We start from the raw sequence: 16,537 nt of genomic DNA on the forward strand, positions 1-16,537 counted from the left end.
TCTTCGCAAGCACACAGACCACTACTATCTTATACTTCAGTCAAGATGCATGCTTTGGTACACAAAAATACGCAAGCAGGAGTCACAGAAAAGGACCCATCAAATACAAGACTTGCATGTGAAGAAAGAGGGTGGCTTTCTTCAGGCTTGGCTCCTCACGCTGCCACTTCTAGTTAGCTACCTTGGATAGGGAGAAGGGAACACACGTTGGTTATGATTTCTGTTCTTGCCACATTTCAGCCTGGAGCACTCCCTCTGAAGTGAGATTGCTGATTTAGGAGTACGGTTGCTGTATATTTCTTCTTCAGGTAGTAGAAAGTTCTTGAGTGATTTGGATTGTAGGCGGGTTGAACCATTCTTTGGGTTGTTCAGAGATAACGCACTAAATCTTGGTGCTTCACTCTAACCCTTGAGGCTGGATGGAAGAAATCTGGACCCTGTAGATCTTGAGGAGACACCAGATAGCCCTGACTCTGGCTTGGAGCCAGAGTAAGAGTAAACTTTGCCTAGAGCCCACCCAGGTCCAGGCACATGTCTACCACAGGCTTTTGGGTGATCCCACATTTCTGTCTTGTTCTTCAGCCCCTCAGGAAGTGAGTAGGGCATGTCCCTGCAGCTCGATGCCAGAGCTGGCGTACTCTTCCCAGGGCAGAGCTCTGTAAGAAAGCCCTGCAACTCCTGGTGAAGAGCAAGGAGAGCAGCCCTGTACTCTGTGTGTGTCCAGAGTGTGAGCTGCTGCTCCACCATGTCAGCCCGATACTTGGAAGCAGCCCTGAGGCAACGATGAGACTGAGATAAAGATAATGATGCAGCGTATCAGTAGAGACAGGTTGGATTCGTGGGTGGCAGATGCACTAACTTCCCTTAACGAGGTTTTACAGGGCCCTTGTGACTCAAATTTTTTAAGGTCTGCTGGGTGTCTCTTTCTGCCCACCGTGAGCCAGCACGATGAGCTGAGCTGTGATGACACATCTCAACTCTACCTGAATGCCTCTAACATGACAACACAGAGCAGGGAAAAATAAAGATTTCCAGTTCATTGGTTGTTCTCAGCATCCTGACCCCTCCTTGTCAGAGAGATGATGTCAGGGCAGTTAGGGCATAACTAGATCCCAACAAAAGAAAGCCAGCCTTTGTGTCAAGGCATGCCAATCCTTTCTTGCCCCCTTTCAAACTCCTCTGAGTGTTGGGACCAGCCTTCAGCTCTCCCGCACTCCACTGGGTGACTCATGCTCCTGGTATGAATGGGTACCTTGTACAGGGTCTGCAGAGACCGGCAGCGTGGGGCTGGGGGGGGACCTCTGAGATAGGGTGCTCACATTAAAGCCTGGTCTGCAGATAAAACACAGCTGTCCGTCCTTCGTCCTTCGCAGCTGCTGAATCCCAGCAGGGGCAAAAGAGGAGGCCTGAGCCTTTGTGTCTGTCTTGCTTTACTCCTGCAAGGGGCTTGGCAATACCTAGCGGAGGAGGGTGCGCAGTGGGAGTGCCACAAAAGGCAGGGCGTGCTGCGTAGCTCAGCTTGCTGCCTCCAGGTCTTCACTGTCCTGCTTTGTGCCAGGAAGAGATGGTTTGATGTCCGGTTACGTTTGTAGGGAGCAGTTTGCTCCGTCCCTTGGGAACAGCCGTTTCTTAAGGTTGGGATAAAACAGAAAATGGGAGCTACTTTGTTTGTTCTGCCCTGGGGAGGCCAGCTCTTACAAGGACTTGTTACGGCTGGAACTGGTGTCCCCTCAGCTTTATCTACAGAAAGATAAATTTAATAACGAGGGTAGAACAGCCTGGATCTGTAAGGAAACTGTTCGTTGCTGCCCAGGAGCAAGGCAGGGGCTGTGTGTCAGAGCAGGGGTTCTCCCTGGAAAGCTCTCTTTGGCCCTATGGAGAAAGTGGCCACGTCACCCTCTGTCTTCAGGCCTGCCCAGGCCTTTTAACCTAGTACCCACGTTCCTCCTTGTAGACTTGGCTTCCCTTCCTGTTTGTGGGTAGGAACGGTGCTCCCAAACAGTCTTCTGTACTGTCCGTTGGATTCTCCTTGTAGTAAGCAGGGCACATCCTTCTCCATTTCACTGCCATTAAGCCCTTGTAAGAAACAGTCATGTTCTCTTCTTGGTCTTCTGAGAGCTCTTCTCACTTTGAGTTTGAGATACTGACCTTTTTCCTCTAGATCCTAATTCAGAAGAACATAATAGCCACAGTCCTGAGTGTGAATCAGTTGCTTTGTTGAATCATCATTATAACATACTCCTTCGTAACTTGGTGAAGTGCCCTGAACAATAACAAAACAAGCAAAAGTTTCAGATTTTTTTCGTATTGATGACAGAATCAGATGTTTTCTGTGATAACGAGTGGTCATCGGGTTATCCAGCAACCGCTTTCCTTTTATCCTGTGATCTCATCTCAGTTGCCTGCACTTCTCCATTCTCAACATCCCTCTGGCTTTGTAAGTTAAACTCACACTTGCTGCTGCTTGTCTTCAGTTATCCTCTGACTTGGTTTGTTTTTTTGTTTTGTTTATTTTTTTTAATCAGTGGGGTTGTTCCTTTCCTACCCTGCTGAGGTCTTAATCCCAGCCCCTGCCTTTGGACACTGCTGCAGAAAGAGCATCAATGAAGAGTGTGTTGTGCATTTTACCAGCGAATGAAAAGCTGGTTCCCAGCATCTCCTTACGTTCTGTTCTAATGTCTTGCTTTCCGCATTATTTTACAGTACTTCATATTGTTGCTGTGCATCTTTCTCCTGGAGATCATTGCTGGAATCCTGGCCTATATCTACTACCAGCAGGTGAGTGGACATTAGTCCTTAGAGACTCAAACCAGGGAGGGAAAACAGCTGGTTATCATCCTGTTCCTCCAGCCAGAATTGGGCTTGGAGGCTTGGGACATGGGGTCTGGTTGTGGCTCGCCTTTCCACATGTCTGTACTCACTCCCCTCCCTGTACAGAAGACCTTGAATTATTTACTGGTTTTGACAAAGCGCTGGTGGTTACTCTAGGAAGGCTGCTCAGCCTTGCTACTCAGCTCCTCCATGTTGTTCACCCCTGTGTGCTGGTTTTCTGCAGAGCCTTGTAGAAGACCATTTTTGAGGCTGCATAGATATAGGAGCTTTCTTAATGCCCTCCAAGGCGTAGTGCAAGCAGCTCAAATCATGTTAGCACCACTTACTGTGTTCAGGACATAGGAACGGTTCCTGCTGCGTCCAACAAGCTAGCACCATACTTCTGACCTGGCAAAGATAACGAATGGTCGAGCTGAGAGGTTCTTTCAGGTCAAGAAGTTTTTGAGAGCTTTACTGAACTGGCCCAGCTGAGGGGCTGGAGAAGAGCGTAGCCTCCCCACAGCTGCAGTTCTAGCCTGGCACTTTTTGCAGTTGCAGAGAGAAGAAGCTGAAGTCATCGCTTTGGTTTCAAAGGGAGTTTAACCACCAAGGCACAGACAGCCTGCAAAGTTGCTCTCATGTCTGGAAATCGATTGGAAATGGCAAATTAGGGTTGTTGTCAACTGGCTGTCTGAAAAGCAGCTGGACGTCCCATCGTGTTGGCTTCGCTGCCAGGATTCTTTGCCGTTCCTTTTTCTCTTGGGCCTTCTGTGTTTTGCCTGGCTAAGATGGGCGCTGGCGGTTTGCAAGGAGCCAAAGAGCCGTGCTGGCTCCTGCCAGGAGGGGCAGTGGTGCCAGTGTGCGTTTGTACCAGGGGAAGATCCACCTGGCAGGCATGGCAGGGAGCCAGGGTCCGTCCGTCCGTCCATCCGTCCATAGGCACGAGGTTCATACATGATAACGGATGAAGAGCTGATCCTTGGGTTGAAATAAGGGACAGCATATTCAGAGCTGGACCTCCAGTGCCTGAGATTGCTTGTGGGCATCTCTGGTCAACAGCTGCCCTTCCCTTGCCCTCTGGCTGACAAAGACCCCTCTTTCCTGGTTGCAGGCTGCTTGCTCTGTTTGCCGCTGGTTTTATTTCAGCCCTTGCTTTGGTATCCAAGGCTTGTGTGTGTGTGCGCTAAACTGTTTCTTCTGTTATCTCTGTTCCATGCTGCAGTTCTTCCCCGTGAGCCCGCAGGTAACTGCTTTTCTCCCAAGTAATAATTCTGCTAATGGACTCTCCTCTTTATTTGCCTCTGATGCCTTCCAGCTGCTGAACCTTTTCCTTTCTTTGTATTACACTAAGTCCTTTGCACTTCTGTAGAGCTTCCCAGCCCAAGATCTCAAAGCATTTTGCAAATGTTAATGAATGAAGCCTCATATCGTCTCTGTGAGGTAGGTGTTGTCCTCACTTGACGCATGGGGTTGGAAAAAAGTGTTTCAAAGGGAGAATAAACTTCAGACTGTATTTTGCAGTTTGGCATAACCAGATGTTTGACCTCTCATTTACTACTTAATGTGTAGAGTAAAAGGTGTACAGAGAGGCTGCCCACTTGTTTCGTTCATTGACCCAATCTAAAATGCATGTTGACATTGTTTATTGGTATAGGAAACTTAGCATTTCATATTTCATAGGTGTTGACTAAAGCAGTGTTGCTGTATGAACCAGGATGGCAAAAAAAAAAAAAAGGATGCAGCTCTTTGGCTGTCACCTGGATGTTTGAGAAGAATTCATGTAGATTTAAAAGAGCCTCCACAGGATTAAATGTTTGAATCCAGTCACCTGAACATGCCGGTGGTTTATGATGATGCTTTCAGAAATTCTGTACTTGCGGAATCAGGCTTTGTCTCTCTGTCACTGTTACCAAAAAAGGCCTTGCGGTACTTTTGCAATCGCACGCGTAATTCCCTCCTGTGGCATCCTTTTTGATGCCAGTACAAGAGCTACTCAGACCGTGGCTTCAGGCCAGCATGCCCAGGACTCTTGATTTCTTCCTGCTCCTGGACAGAGTGATTTGTCACAATATTTTGTCACGGGCTTCAGAGGGAGAGGAGCACACATGGTCTTGTAGGCTTACTCATATTTTAGCAGGCACAGTTTTGTATTCTGTTTTGATGCAGGCATGTCTTGGCAATCTTACATATTCAAGGGGAGGACCCATATGGTGACGTGTAACACAGGCTGAAATTTGGTCCAGGAGCACATTCTTCCAAGTTACTAAAATGGAGGCATGATCTGTGATCAGTTGGAAATAAGCCTGTCCAGTCCAACCTCGGAGGATGATCCTGAAGGAAGCTGTAAGCTTCCACTAGGTGCTCTGCTTTCCTCTTGGAGCATGCAGGGCTCTGGGTCACTCTGAGGGGTGACTTTGCTTTGTGATTTTATCCCACGTGTCTCTTCCATTCAGCTGAGCATGGAGCTGAAGCAAAATTTGAAGAACACCATGACCCAGAAGTACCGTAAGGAGGGAGAAGAGAGTGTTACCAGTGCAGTGGACAAATTGCAGCAGGAGGTGAGTGTCTGCAGAGGCAGGGAGAATTAATGCAGGGCTTAAAATCATGCACAAAAGGCATTGTGGGCTCCTGACACCCAGGATACAGATGTTTCTTCTGTGTGCGGAGTGTATGTTCTGCTGCTCCTGGTTCAAGGCAACGCTGGGTGAGGTGCAGGGCCAGGGCCATGCAACCGGCAGAACTGCACGGCGGCGCGATCCCTGGCGCCCAGCAGCGCTGGGGAGACTACATGTGAATTGCTCCCAGAGTGAACCGGAACAGCCAAGTCACTCTGACAGCTGTTTCTACTTACCACTTCAAAGCTTTGGAGGAGTTGCTGACATTTTTCATTAAGCTCCTCGGTGCCCTGGAGAGCAAGAGGTAATGAAAGAAGAGCCTTCTGTTGTGGTGGTGGCTGTGCCGGGCTCGGGGGTTGTTCAGGTGAGGGCTGCTGCAGTTCTGACAGGCTGTCCCACAGAAAGGACAGGCACTTCCAAAGCTTGGGGCCTGCTGTATGCATACTGCCATTGTAACCGGTAATTAAACTTACCCTGTTGTCACCACTAACGCTCTCCAGTCCGGCGGTTAATTGCTGAGGCAGCTGCAGGTGTGCTCTGGTTACAGTTCCTCCCAGCAGTAACCAAACGCCGCAGCTGCCGAAAGATGGATGAAGCTGGTATTTAGTGACGGTCTGGGGGGGCGTATAACACGAAAGCGACTAATAATTACAGGAGCCTAAAAAACCCCAAACAAACCTGTGGTATAGCTGGAGTCTCTCTGCAAAGGCTGGTGAAGCGCAGGGGCAGAAGGAGGTTGCGGTGCTTGCAGGCTCAGCCTTTGCTCTGTGTGTTGCAGTTCAAGTGCTGCGGCAGCAACAACTACACAGACTGGGCTGACTGCGGGTGGATCAAGTCCCCGGAGGCCAATGGACGGAAGGTCCCAGACAGCTGCTGTAAGACGATAACCGACCTGTGTGGCCGAAGGGACCATCCTTCCAACATCTACAAGGAGGTAAAGAGCCAAAGAGCTTCAGAGCCGCCTGTCACAACGTGTGTAAAGGAGGCGGGCAGGGAGCGAGGGTGTTGGGTTATTGCTGCAAGCTGTCGGTAGGCTTCAAGGTCAGTGGGATTCCTTAGAAAGCAGAACTCATTTCTCTAGCTCAGCGTCCAGCCGTCTAGGCTATTATTTTATATGTAAATATTGATAAAAATAATAAATTACATTTCTTACTAGAGTATGCTAGCGATAGGGGGAAGTTGGGGAGAGGTTGTTGGTTCTGGCAAGAGACTTGGATGTGAGCCCTACCGTTGCCGCAGCTTCCTGCCGTTGGAATTACTCGGTGAGGTGCAAATGGGAACACTTCTGGTCCTTGATCGAGATGGTGGGATTGGACCTACAGCACGAAGAAACAGCATGTGGGGAAGAAAGAGGGCCCTGTAGCAGATAAATCAGGCCAGCTCGGGTGGGCTGCAGTTTGGGCTGAGCAGGTGGCTGGAGTTGAGATGGAGGGGCTGGGCTGTTTTCTGGAAGCAAACTGAATCCCAGACTTGAGTAAGCGAACAGGTAGCGCTCACACCATTTATTCATCCAGTTTGCATGAGGCTGGTAGAAGTTCGTGCGTTTATTTTGGCACCTTCCAGTCCTGCCAGCTGGCTTTAACTTGCTGACCGTGATGCTTTCTATGGGGTAGCATAGTCCTTTTTTTCCAATCAGTGGGACCAGCCCCTTGGCTGGCTGTATGAGCCTGGGGAGCAGCAGCCAGAGCTTTTTCCTTGGTCCTGTCCCCCTGACAGTTAGGGAGGGCTGTGGATGAAGAGGTGGCCCCTTGAGAGCAGGTATTTCTTCTCACAGTCTGTGCTTTGAGCAGCACTCGGAAGAGGAGTAGGAATTAACATCCGCATTAAGACAAACAAACAGCTAAAAGAACCAACCATATGTCTTTGTGGAACGAACAGGGAGATGAAGGCCAGTCTTTCTGATCTACCAAAGCCCCTCTCACTTATGGCTGCTTGGCTTGGGCTTGCTCTTCAGGAAGAAGACTCTCCCGTAAGAGTCTCCTTCTCTGGAGACATTCAAAACCAGTGAGTGTGCAGCCTGCGCTAGGTGACCCTGCCTTAGGGGGCTGCGCTAGCTGATCTCCAGAGGTCCCTTCCCACCCTGACCAGTCTGATAAGGTTTTTGCCTTCCAGGCGAGACCCGTTAGTGCAGAATAGAGTCCAAGGGCTAATGAGGTGTTTCTGAGAGCGCAAACCCACAGCCGCTGGAGCTGGAGGGGCAGGGCGGGCAGTTCCCATCCTCTCCGTGCTGTGTGAAGCTGGAGGTATCTGCCCCAGCTGCACTAAGAGAGGCCCTGGTGGGTGCCAGATGCGTTGGGCTAGCTCTAGGGGAGTAAAAGCTGTAAGGGGAGATTTGGATCCACAGTCAGATGCTGCATATCATGATAGGAGGTCTCAGTCAGTGTTCAGAAGGGATTTTAGTGGCGTTGGGGAAGAAAAACCTAGAAAAGGGTCAGGTCAGGGAACAGGACTAACTGCTTCGTATCAGGGCAGCTGGGGCTGATGCTAAAACCTACTGCTGGCGTGGGAAAAGCGAGGCCTTTGCCATCCCTCCCTGGAGGGCTGTGTGCTCGCTCCTCCCCTCTGCCCGTGTGCATCTCAGTGTCCGTGTTCACCGTAAACTCCTGGGACCCCCAGCACCCTTGGGGCTCTGCTGTAGCCTACGCAATAAATCCCCCTGACGTTACCATGGAAAACCTGCCTCGATAGATTAAACAGTTTGTTTAAAGGGAACTCTTCCATAAAAACCCAGAAAGTACTCTTACTGATTTATTTTTGCCTTATGACAACAAAAACTTGGGCTTGAAACAGGGAGGGAAAGGCCACGCTGCCAGCCAAGGCGGCAGTTGCAAGGCAGAGGCAGGGAGAGCCTGGCTTTCCAGGTTCACTCTGAAAGTAATCGCTGTCCTAGAGAGCGGTGGGAGGAATTTGCTCTTAAAAGGCTCCTGTCGTTAGAGTTCTTGGTACTGAATCCACTCAGGAGCATTTCCTTGGCCATTTGGTCTGATGGGGGTAAATAGCCTCTCCAGGCATGTGCTAGGCAGCGAGTGTGGGAACCTTTTTCCACGTATCTCTGAGAAAAATGACACGTTCCCGCCGTATGATGTGGCTGGTTCTGCTGCATTTCTCCCACCCTGCTCGCAGCTGCCTTGGGTTTGTTCGATGGTTCCTGAGCCAGTAGGTCCAGAGCAATACAAACCAGCAGTTTACATCGTCAGTGTAGTTTTTCCAGTGGTGTCGGAGGAAGAGATTGCTCACAGATGCTGCTTTTTATAGCGTTGCTTTCAAGGGTCACAACCATTGGGTTAACGTGAACATGAGGTTAAAATGAAGCTGATTTTCCATGTCCCTCTTTTCACCCTGCAGAGTGGTTGCATTACCAAGCTGGAAAACTTCATTCAAGAGCATTTGAAAATCATCGGGGCAGTGGGGATCAGCATTGCTTGTGTGCAGGTAAAAGGGCTGAGTGGAGTTTTGGGGCTGCTGGGTAGAAGTTAAAGGAACCCCAGAGCTGAGGGAAGGAAAAAAAAAATCAAATGTTTTAGATTTTTCCCTGCCTGGCAAGGAGAAGTTGCCGGGTACTTCGGGGACCCAAGCATTCACTAGCTCCAAAGCCTTTTCTGGAGGTCTGTAACATTTACTCCTGGTGAAGGAGAGCTGCCAGCCGGGCAAGGGGGAGAGTCTGCTCCTGCTCCGAGCTGTGGGAAGGGCGGTGCTGGCCGCAGCAGGAGCTTTGGCAGCCTGAGAGAGACCTCTGGTGGGGTTGTGCCGTGGCAGCCCGCGCAGCTGAAGAGCCAGGCTGGAGGAGTTTCCTACCCTGCTCATTAGGATTGTTGTAAATCATGCAGAATTTCTCCCTCGGCTGTGTCATACTGAAGAACGGCGCTGTGGGTCTGCGAAGGATTTGGGAGAAGGTGATGAATAAAGGGGTAGGATGTGGAGGCCCCCCCCTCCCGTTTTAGAGGGGAGGGCAGAGGATATTCTTTTCTTCCAGATGCAGATGTGTCTGGGAATTCCTCATCTTTCCCTTTGTTCTGGAAGGCAGCCAAATTACACCCCAGAGAAGCTGCTGGTGATGAATTACAAGGATTAGCACAGATTATGTTCTCTCTTGCTGCTTACTGTAAGCTGGAGTGTGGTGTCCCCCGGCAGGAGCTAGCGGCTACTTCAGTCTGGGTCCAGGCTGTTACTTTGCAGGCTGCTGCCTCCACTGCATCCGTTCTGTTTTGTCATGCATTTCTCTCTTCTCTTTACCCCCTGTAGATCTTTGGGATGATTTTCACCTGCTGCTTGTATAAGAGTTTAAAACCAGAACCCTATTAATAGCTGTGGGAACTCTCGTCGCTCCCCCTCTGCCACCTCCCGTAGCGCCTGCCACCCTGACCGCTCTCCACCACCACCACAGAAGTGTCTGTAACCTGAGGACTTGGCTCTGTAATTAAATGCCTCTCGAACCACGCGCGCCTTACCTGCCTCCCCTGCGGGGGAAAGTCACCCTCCTTGTTGTGTGCAAGGCAGCCAGGAGTTCAGCGGGGTCCTCGTCATTGTCAAGAAACCAAAGAGCTGTGGATCTTCTGCCAGAAGCTTTAGCGAAACAGTCCCTTGATACAACTCCGAAGCAAGATTTATCCAGGGCCATTTCTCTTGAGGCATTTCCTGAGCTAACAGGAAGGTTTCAGGATGCTATACAAGAGCATGGCTCGCTCCCTGAGAAGTGGCTTAGCAGCACCAGGCACTGACTGTGAGGAGGGGTGATGCTCCTGTGCTGAGCTGGAGCCAGATCCGAGTCTCCCGTACCTTGAAGATTTATCTCCCTCCTCCCAAGTGCGTGCCAGTGTCCTAACACAGCCGTTCTCTGCCCGAGGGGTGCCTGCCCGGTGACTCGGGGCAGGAGCTACTCTCCCTGCTGATCAGGAGCACAACTCGGTGCAGTTGAAATCTTGCCATGACTCTGACGTTGCCATGATGTGGGTGCCTTAGGATTTCTCGGCAATCCTTCCTCCTCTTCCTCGAAGCTTCCCCCAGCACAGTGCCCTTAGTGCCACGAGAGGCCTTTTATCTCCTAGCGATTCTGGAGCAGCGATGACGGACCGCTTTCCAGTTCTTTGGGGTCCAGTCCGTATTTATCGAGAGGCTTCCAGCGTGGGTGAGAGAACTTTGTTTCCTCCTACCTATCCCCTGCTTGAGGTTTCGTGAAGAGCTGGTCTGTTTGTGGAGCTGGCACATCTTGCTACCCTTTGGCCTGTTCGGTTTGTGGAAATGCCTTCCCCCATCTCTTACCTGCTGAAAGGTGCCCTTGGCTTGATTTTTCTAATTAAAATCTCCAGGCTTGTCTCTCTTGGGCAGGAAATTAATACATACAAATGTCTTATCAGCCTCCAAAGAGCTCATTAAGCAGCTGAGGGTTTTCTGGCTTTAATGAGATCTAGAAGGCCACTTTACTGGTTACTGCTGAGAAGGTCCCCCAGTGTACTTGGTAACTTGGTACTGCTGGGTTAGCCGTCTGTTTGCTGCAGAGGAGCAAGTTTTAATTAAATACTCTCTCTGCATTGGGATCCTGGGTACATACAGGATGTAGACGTCGCCACTGCCATGGCCTTAGTGCCACCATGATGCTAACAGGGTCTTAGCCTGAACCGATAGGATCTTGTGTGCCTCTTGGCTTGTTCCCACCTTCCTGGTAGGCCTGTTCCACCCACGAGAGGAAGGGCTGTGGGGTTTTGGTGTTTCAAAGCAGTGGAGACAAGCCCGTCTATAAACACACACACCTCTTCCCTCTCCTGGCCTTTTAGTGGTGCCAGCTGAGCCCTGTCCCCTCGGCAGCAGAAAGTTAACAGGAGCAAAATCATCCAGGCCCCTAAAGGGTCTTGGCAGCATCGTGGAGTTTTTAGTTCACAGAGCAGAAATCTTGGACTGGTGCTAAAGGGTGACAAGTTAAAATTCAGAGCAGGTCAATCTGAAACTCCCCCATCAACGTCAGCCCCGTGAAATAATCCTTAACTAATGCAGAAAGAGAGGTGGGGAAACTGAGGTGTATCCTTGGTTCCACAGCAGTAGGAGAGAGGGGAAAGAAATCTAAATTATTGTGTAATGATCTAAAGGAGAAACCTCTAAATTACTTCTTGTTTTATAATCAAGTTCCTGACAAGTATTGACTACTAACTAAGAGGAAAATATTGAGCATGTTGCTTGAAGCAATATTTCTAGTTTCTTAAGCATATCTTCATAGCTGCCCTTACCCATTCCCTTCAAGTGTGTTGTACGGGGTTGGGAGGGGCCAGGAGGAGTGAGATACGAACACTGAGTTGGCTTGTGTCCATTGAGTTGTTTTATACTTTTTCTCTGTGTAATAATATTTGTTGCTTTTTTTTTTTTTTTTTTTTTTTTAACCCAGTTTTAAGTTGCTGGCCAATAGAAAAAATAAAGCTTAAGATTCTGTACTTGCTCTGTGTGGCGAAATGGAAGGGGTACCGTGAGCCGGATGGGTTATGTGGATTCCTCGGATCCTGCTGCCGAGGAGGCAATTCCTCGGGAAGAAGCTGGTCTGAGGGACCAGGCTGAGAAGCAAACTGGGGAAGAATCTGCTTTGCATCACTGATCTTGCCAGCCTGGTTCTGACCTGCTGCTCCGTGTGGCACCCTGAGAGCTGGCGTCCCGGACCTCAGGGTGCCAGCTGCTGCCCAGCGGCCGTGGGCTGTGCGCGGAGGGTCTGTGTGGCACCTCACCGCGCTCGCTGGGACACTTGGTGACCTCTCTTGGCCTTGTCACAGGCTGTGCTTTCTCGTCGCGTGCAGCGTGCCGAGGCGGACGGAACGCGCCCTTTGCCATCACGTAACTTACGTTCGTCCTGCGGGCCAGACCGGCTGGGGGTACGGGCTGGCTCAGGGTTCAGCTGTGCTCTCTACACCCTGTTTCCACTTACCCCAAAGACAGTGGAGATCCTTCCCCTTTCCATCTGGACTGGAGGAACGTAGGTGGGCGGCTGCAGCGGGGCTGCCCCTTCCTACGCCGCGCGATAAGCCTGTGTGTGCTGGTGCACGGTACACACTACATGTGTAGAGTAGCTTGTAGCCACCTTGCTTCGCAGGCACGTCAAAAAGAGGGAGCAGATGTGTGCCCTTTGGAGTTTAAGGCTGAAAATTACACATTCCGAGTTTCCGTACGCCTGTATTTGGCCAGATGGAAGCGCCTGCCTGCAGCTGAGGAGCGCAGCCGCTCGGTGGCTCTGGGGGCTCAGCACAGCACGCTGTGAATTCCGCCTCTGGAGTTCAAGTGCGTCTGATTCAAGCCGCTTGGCTCTGTGGGCAGCGGGGCCGTGGTGTCACCCAGCCCCTGGGAAGCTAGGGCAGGTCACGCTGGTGGTCCCTCGCCTGGAAGGGGAGGTTGCTGCTTCCAGCCCCGACAGCACACCTGGGTTTCCCGTTGCAGCAAGGCACAGTCGTGCAAGGCTGAGGCCGAGGGCTTGACCTCGCCTGCCCGCGGCTCAGAGCAGGTGCTTCTGCTGGAAGAGCCCACGAATGTGTTGGCACATGCTGAGGAGAGAGACCCGGGTGGCTCGGAGCGGCAGGGCGAGCCAGCGCCCCTGCTGCGGCCCCGCCGTGGGAAGGCGGATCACTCCTGAGGTGCCTCGGGTGAGGCGGGCGGGCGGGCCTGGCCCTGTACGAGACACTGTCCAGGGCCTGCGCGGTGCCTTCAGAAATGGCAGATTCCTTGTGGGGAGGGGCCTGATGCTCGGGGTGAGCTATAATCCTGCACAGCGGGGATGCTGGTGCCCACCAAATTCATGTCGGTGACTCGCTAGCACAGCGGATCGCCAGGCACACTGGGGGTTTGAAGTCCTTTTACTCTCTGCAGAGGAGATGGCTGCTGCTGTGTTCTCCGCTGCCTGTGCTAGCAGAGCGGGGCTGCACGCGCTGAGGCCGTCAGGCTCAGCACCTTTCTCTCCTCTGATTACAGCTCCTGCCTGCTGAGCAGGAGCTGCTGAGCATCGGGCATTTCCAGGCTTCGCTTTTTCGAGTAGCAAACTCTTGCTGACAAGGGAAGAGCAGTTTCTGCCTACGCAGAGTGTAGAGAGTGTCCAGCGCCCCAGCTGGGTCTGATCCTGCCAGCGGCTGCTGTGTCCCCCGCTGGGACGGCAAAGCCCAGTGCTCCCACCCTTGGCATCCCAGAAGCAGCTTCGATGGCTGCAGCGTGTGTCTCTGGCAGCTCTGTGGGGAGCGTGAGGGTCACACTGAGCCCTTGCACCCCTTGGTGGGTAGAGGCCAGCCCAGACCAGGCATCGACCCTGGGGTGCCGGCTGTGTGCTTTAGCTATACGTGTGTACCTATAGCTGTATCTGCGTATCTCCTGCCTTGCTGGAGGGTTTGTACTGCCTGCCCAAACTCCTACGTGCTGGAACCCCTTTACCCCAGTAACCTGCCACCGTAGAAACGTGCTCAGTCTTTCCGGAGCCACGGTCCCCCCTTTCCCTTCCCAGGGGAGGGACGTCCTCTCTCCGGTGGGTCAGGGATGCTCCTGACCTGCCAGCAGCCACAGCCTCAGCCTTCCCTCTTCCAAAGGGCTCCCAGCCCCGGGTTAGCGAGGTGGCAAGGTGAACTGTCGTACCGCACAGCGAACGGCGTTCTCATTAACCCGGCGGTGCCCCGTTAATGGTCGGCTGCATGTCTCCCGCCTGCCGCTGGCTGTAAATAAATGGGCATCTGCCTGACAGCACCTTGCGGGTGGCAGGCGGCAGGTGCCTGCATCGGTGCGCAGCCATCGTCCTCAGGGGGAACGCAGGGCCAGAACCAAAAGCTTAAGCCCCTTGCCGTGTTTTACAGGAGCAACGGAGGCGTTTCATCCGTGCTGATCCAGCAGGTACGTGGTGGATGCTCGGGGACACGTGGAGGTGTTGGGCAGAGCTGCCTGTGCTGCTCAGTAGCACGCCGTACTCGTAGCACGTATTTTAAGTATTGTCAAAGCTGCCTTTTTCCTGGGACACTGCCTGTTTAATCGCCTTTTAACCCTCCCGAGCAGTCTTTACTGACTAGTTGTTTTCCCAGGTTGTTCTTCACGCTTTGATTTCTTGCCACCTATTCTGCGATGCAGCGTTAAGCTGTGATGGCCTGAGATGTGAGGCACCAGGCTCAGGTTTTGGGATTGCAACTTCAGCCGCTACCTCCACTCCTGGAGGATGCCAGCTCAGTTCCCCCCAGGCTGAAGTAACAGCCAATATCACTAAAAAACGACATCTGAAGGCACATCCTTCCACGCTCCGCTCTTACAGCTCCCCTCTTGCATGTTACTCCTCTGTTATATGCTGAGCATTGTCAGGTACTATTTTATATTTATCTAAATTAAATCTTGTCCCATTTAAATGTGCCTGTCTCTCTAAGATATCCCAGGCTAATTCAGATTTTGTCCTTCCTTGCGTTTTCCATCCCTCCACCTCCATCGATCCGCAAACGTGATCAATGTTATAATTTATTTCCTTTCCCTCCTTTCTCCCTCTCCCCCTGCTCTCTTCTAGGACTTTAATGAAAGTTTTTAATAGCACTCAAGCTGGAGGCTGACCTGCTCTTTCCTTTGCCGAACACCTCGTGCTCTGCAGATGGGCTCATGAATGATTCAGTTGTTTGGGCTCTAGCTGACAGCTGTGGCAGAATTACTCAAATGAAACATAGCTGAGGTTTGTCCGCACTTCCATGTGGAACAATCCTGAACCCCAGAACAGGGAGCGGAGCCCTAAATCACAGGACAGCAAAGAAAGCTGCATATGTATTAAATATGTTTTTCAACAACAAAAAGAACCCCACCCAAATTTTATTCAAACATATTTTACAGTTTACTTACCATAGTTAAAGGTACTGGCTGGGGCTATTAAAATCACAGTCCCAACAAAAGTGGGTTCTTGGTGCCCTTTTCACCCAAAACCCAGCGCTGCCTTCTGGAAGTGAACTGAATCCAAACAGAAGTGGGTGAGAAGAGGTGGCACTTCACAAGCAGTGGGTCGCTGGGGACGCGGTTAAGGTGCTGAGTGGGAATACAGGAGCTTGGTGGTGCATCCGCGGTTCGCTGGGAAGTTTAAGGACACCTCTTCCATCGGGGTTTTTTGGCAGAGCTCAACAACCCCTTTAGCAAAGTGCCCAGATACTCAGATGTTACTGGTGCTGGATGGGAGCGGATGAGCGCACAGCATCGCAGGAGTCTGTCCTGCACCTGCCTAGGTGGGAGCAGACAAATTAATTCCTATCAGTCTTTTTTTTGTTTTTCCTCCCCTCTAATAATATTTCCTTTTCCTTGTCCCCTTAAATTGAAAGCTTCCTTTTAGCATCTGTACAAGCTGTGCTGAGCGCCACGTGGCCCTGGTTGCAGCTGCACGGCTTAAGTTCTGCCTGTAATCTAAATAACGATAAAAATACTGCTCCAAAGGAGTTACGACCCCACGAAACCACTGCATGCTGGTGGCACTCTCCTTCTGAACCCAACAACGGGAACGCGGGGCGGTGGTGAACTGCAGCCTCTGCGTTAGCATCAGCAGTTTTGTCTAGTTTTTTGCATACCCTGGAGCTTCGAATAGACTTGATTCTGCTTTTGCAGGCAGAGGTTTCTGGAACGTGAATGCAAATAACATCTCTCCATGCACTGCTGGAGGGATGCACTTGTTTCACTGCTTTAGGATTCCGAGTCCTTCCCGGAGACGGGGTCCAAGGGTGCTTGTCGTCTCCCAGGGGGACCGCATGCTGCCAGCCTGTCAGTTAACTAGGAGCAGGAGCTGGGCTGGAGCAGGGAGGGGGTTTAAGGTTTGGGGAGAGGGGGGCAGTTCCCGCTTCACCTGCTTGGAGTCCGGTCACTTTTCCCCAGGAAAGGGTCCTGGAGGGAGGAGGCAGCGAGCCACAGCCCCTCGGCACTTCCACCTGCCCCCTGCACAGCACAGACCCTCCAGGCAGGGGCAGCCCCTGCTGCCACCACCTCCTGGGCAGGGGGCAGAAACAACAGGCTATAATTAAGGCCATTATGCCTTTAATTAGGCATAATTGAGCTAATGGCTTTTTTCCCAGTCTACATCACCACTCCTGGATAACCTATGAGCTCTGACTTCCCTTTCAGGGCTTGTAGGATGCAAATGCTCACCTCATTTCCTCCAGCTAATT

The 16,537-nt window shown here is 51.5% G+C and overlaps 1 protein-coding gene across 7 annotated transcripts in view; it reads left to right on the forward strand.

Moving 5' to 3' along the window:
- Positions 1 to 11,845, forward strand: part of CD151 (CD151 molecule (Raph blood group)) — a 36,876-nt gene extending 25,031 nt beyond the window's left edge. For all 7 annotated transcript variants that reach the window (XM_056353137.1, XM_056353141.1, XM_056353142.1 and 4 more), the window contains 5 exons: positions 2,704 to 2,778; positions 5,265 to 5,369; positions 6,205 to 6,360; positions 8,772 to 8,858; positions 9,669 to 11,845. In XM_056353137.1, the coding sequence (XP_056209112.1) occupies positions 2,704 to 2,778; positions 5,265 to 5,369; positions 6,205 to 6,360; positions 8,772 to 8,858; positions 9,669 to 9,728 (483 nt within the window). In that variant the 3' untranslated portion in view covers positions 9,729 to 11,845. The remainder of the gene's footprint in view (positions 1 to 2,703; positions 2,779 to 5,264; positions 5,370 to 6,204; positions 6,361 to 8,771; positions 8,859 to 9,668) is intronic.
- Positions 11,846 to 16,537: the final 4,692 nt, after the last annotated feature.

The sequence above is a fragment of the Falco biarmicus genome, chromosome 10, assembly GCF_023638135.1.
Source record: "Falco biarmicus isolate bFalBia1 chromosome 10, bFalBia1.pri, whole genome shotgun sequence".
Classification (NCBI taxonomy): Eukaryota; Metazoa; Chordata; class Aves; order Falconiformes; family Falconidae; genus Falco; species Falco biarmicus.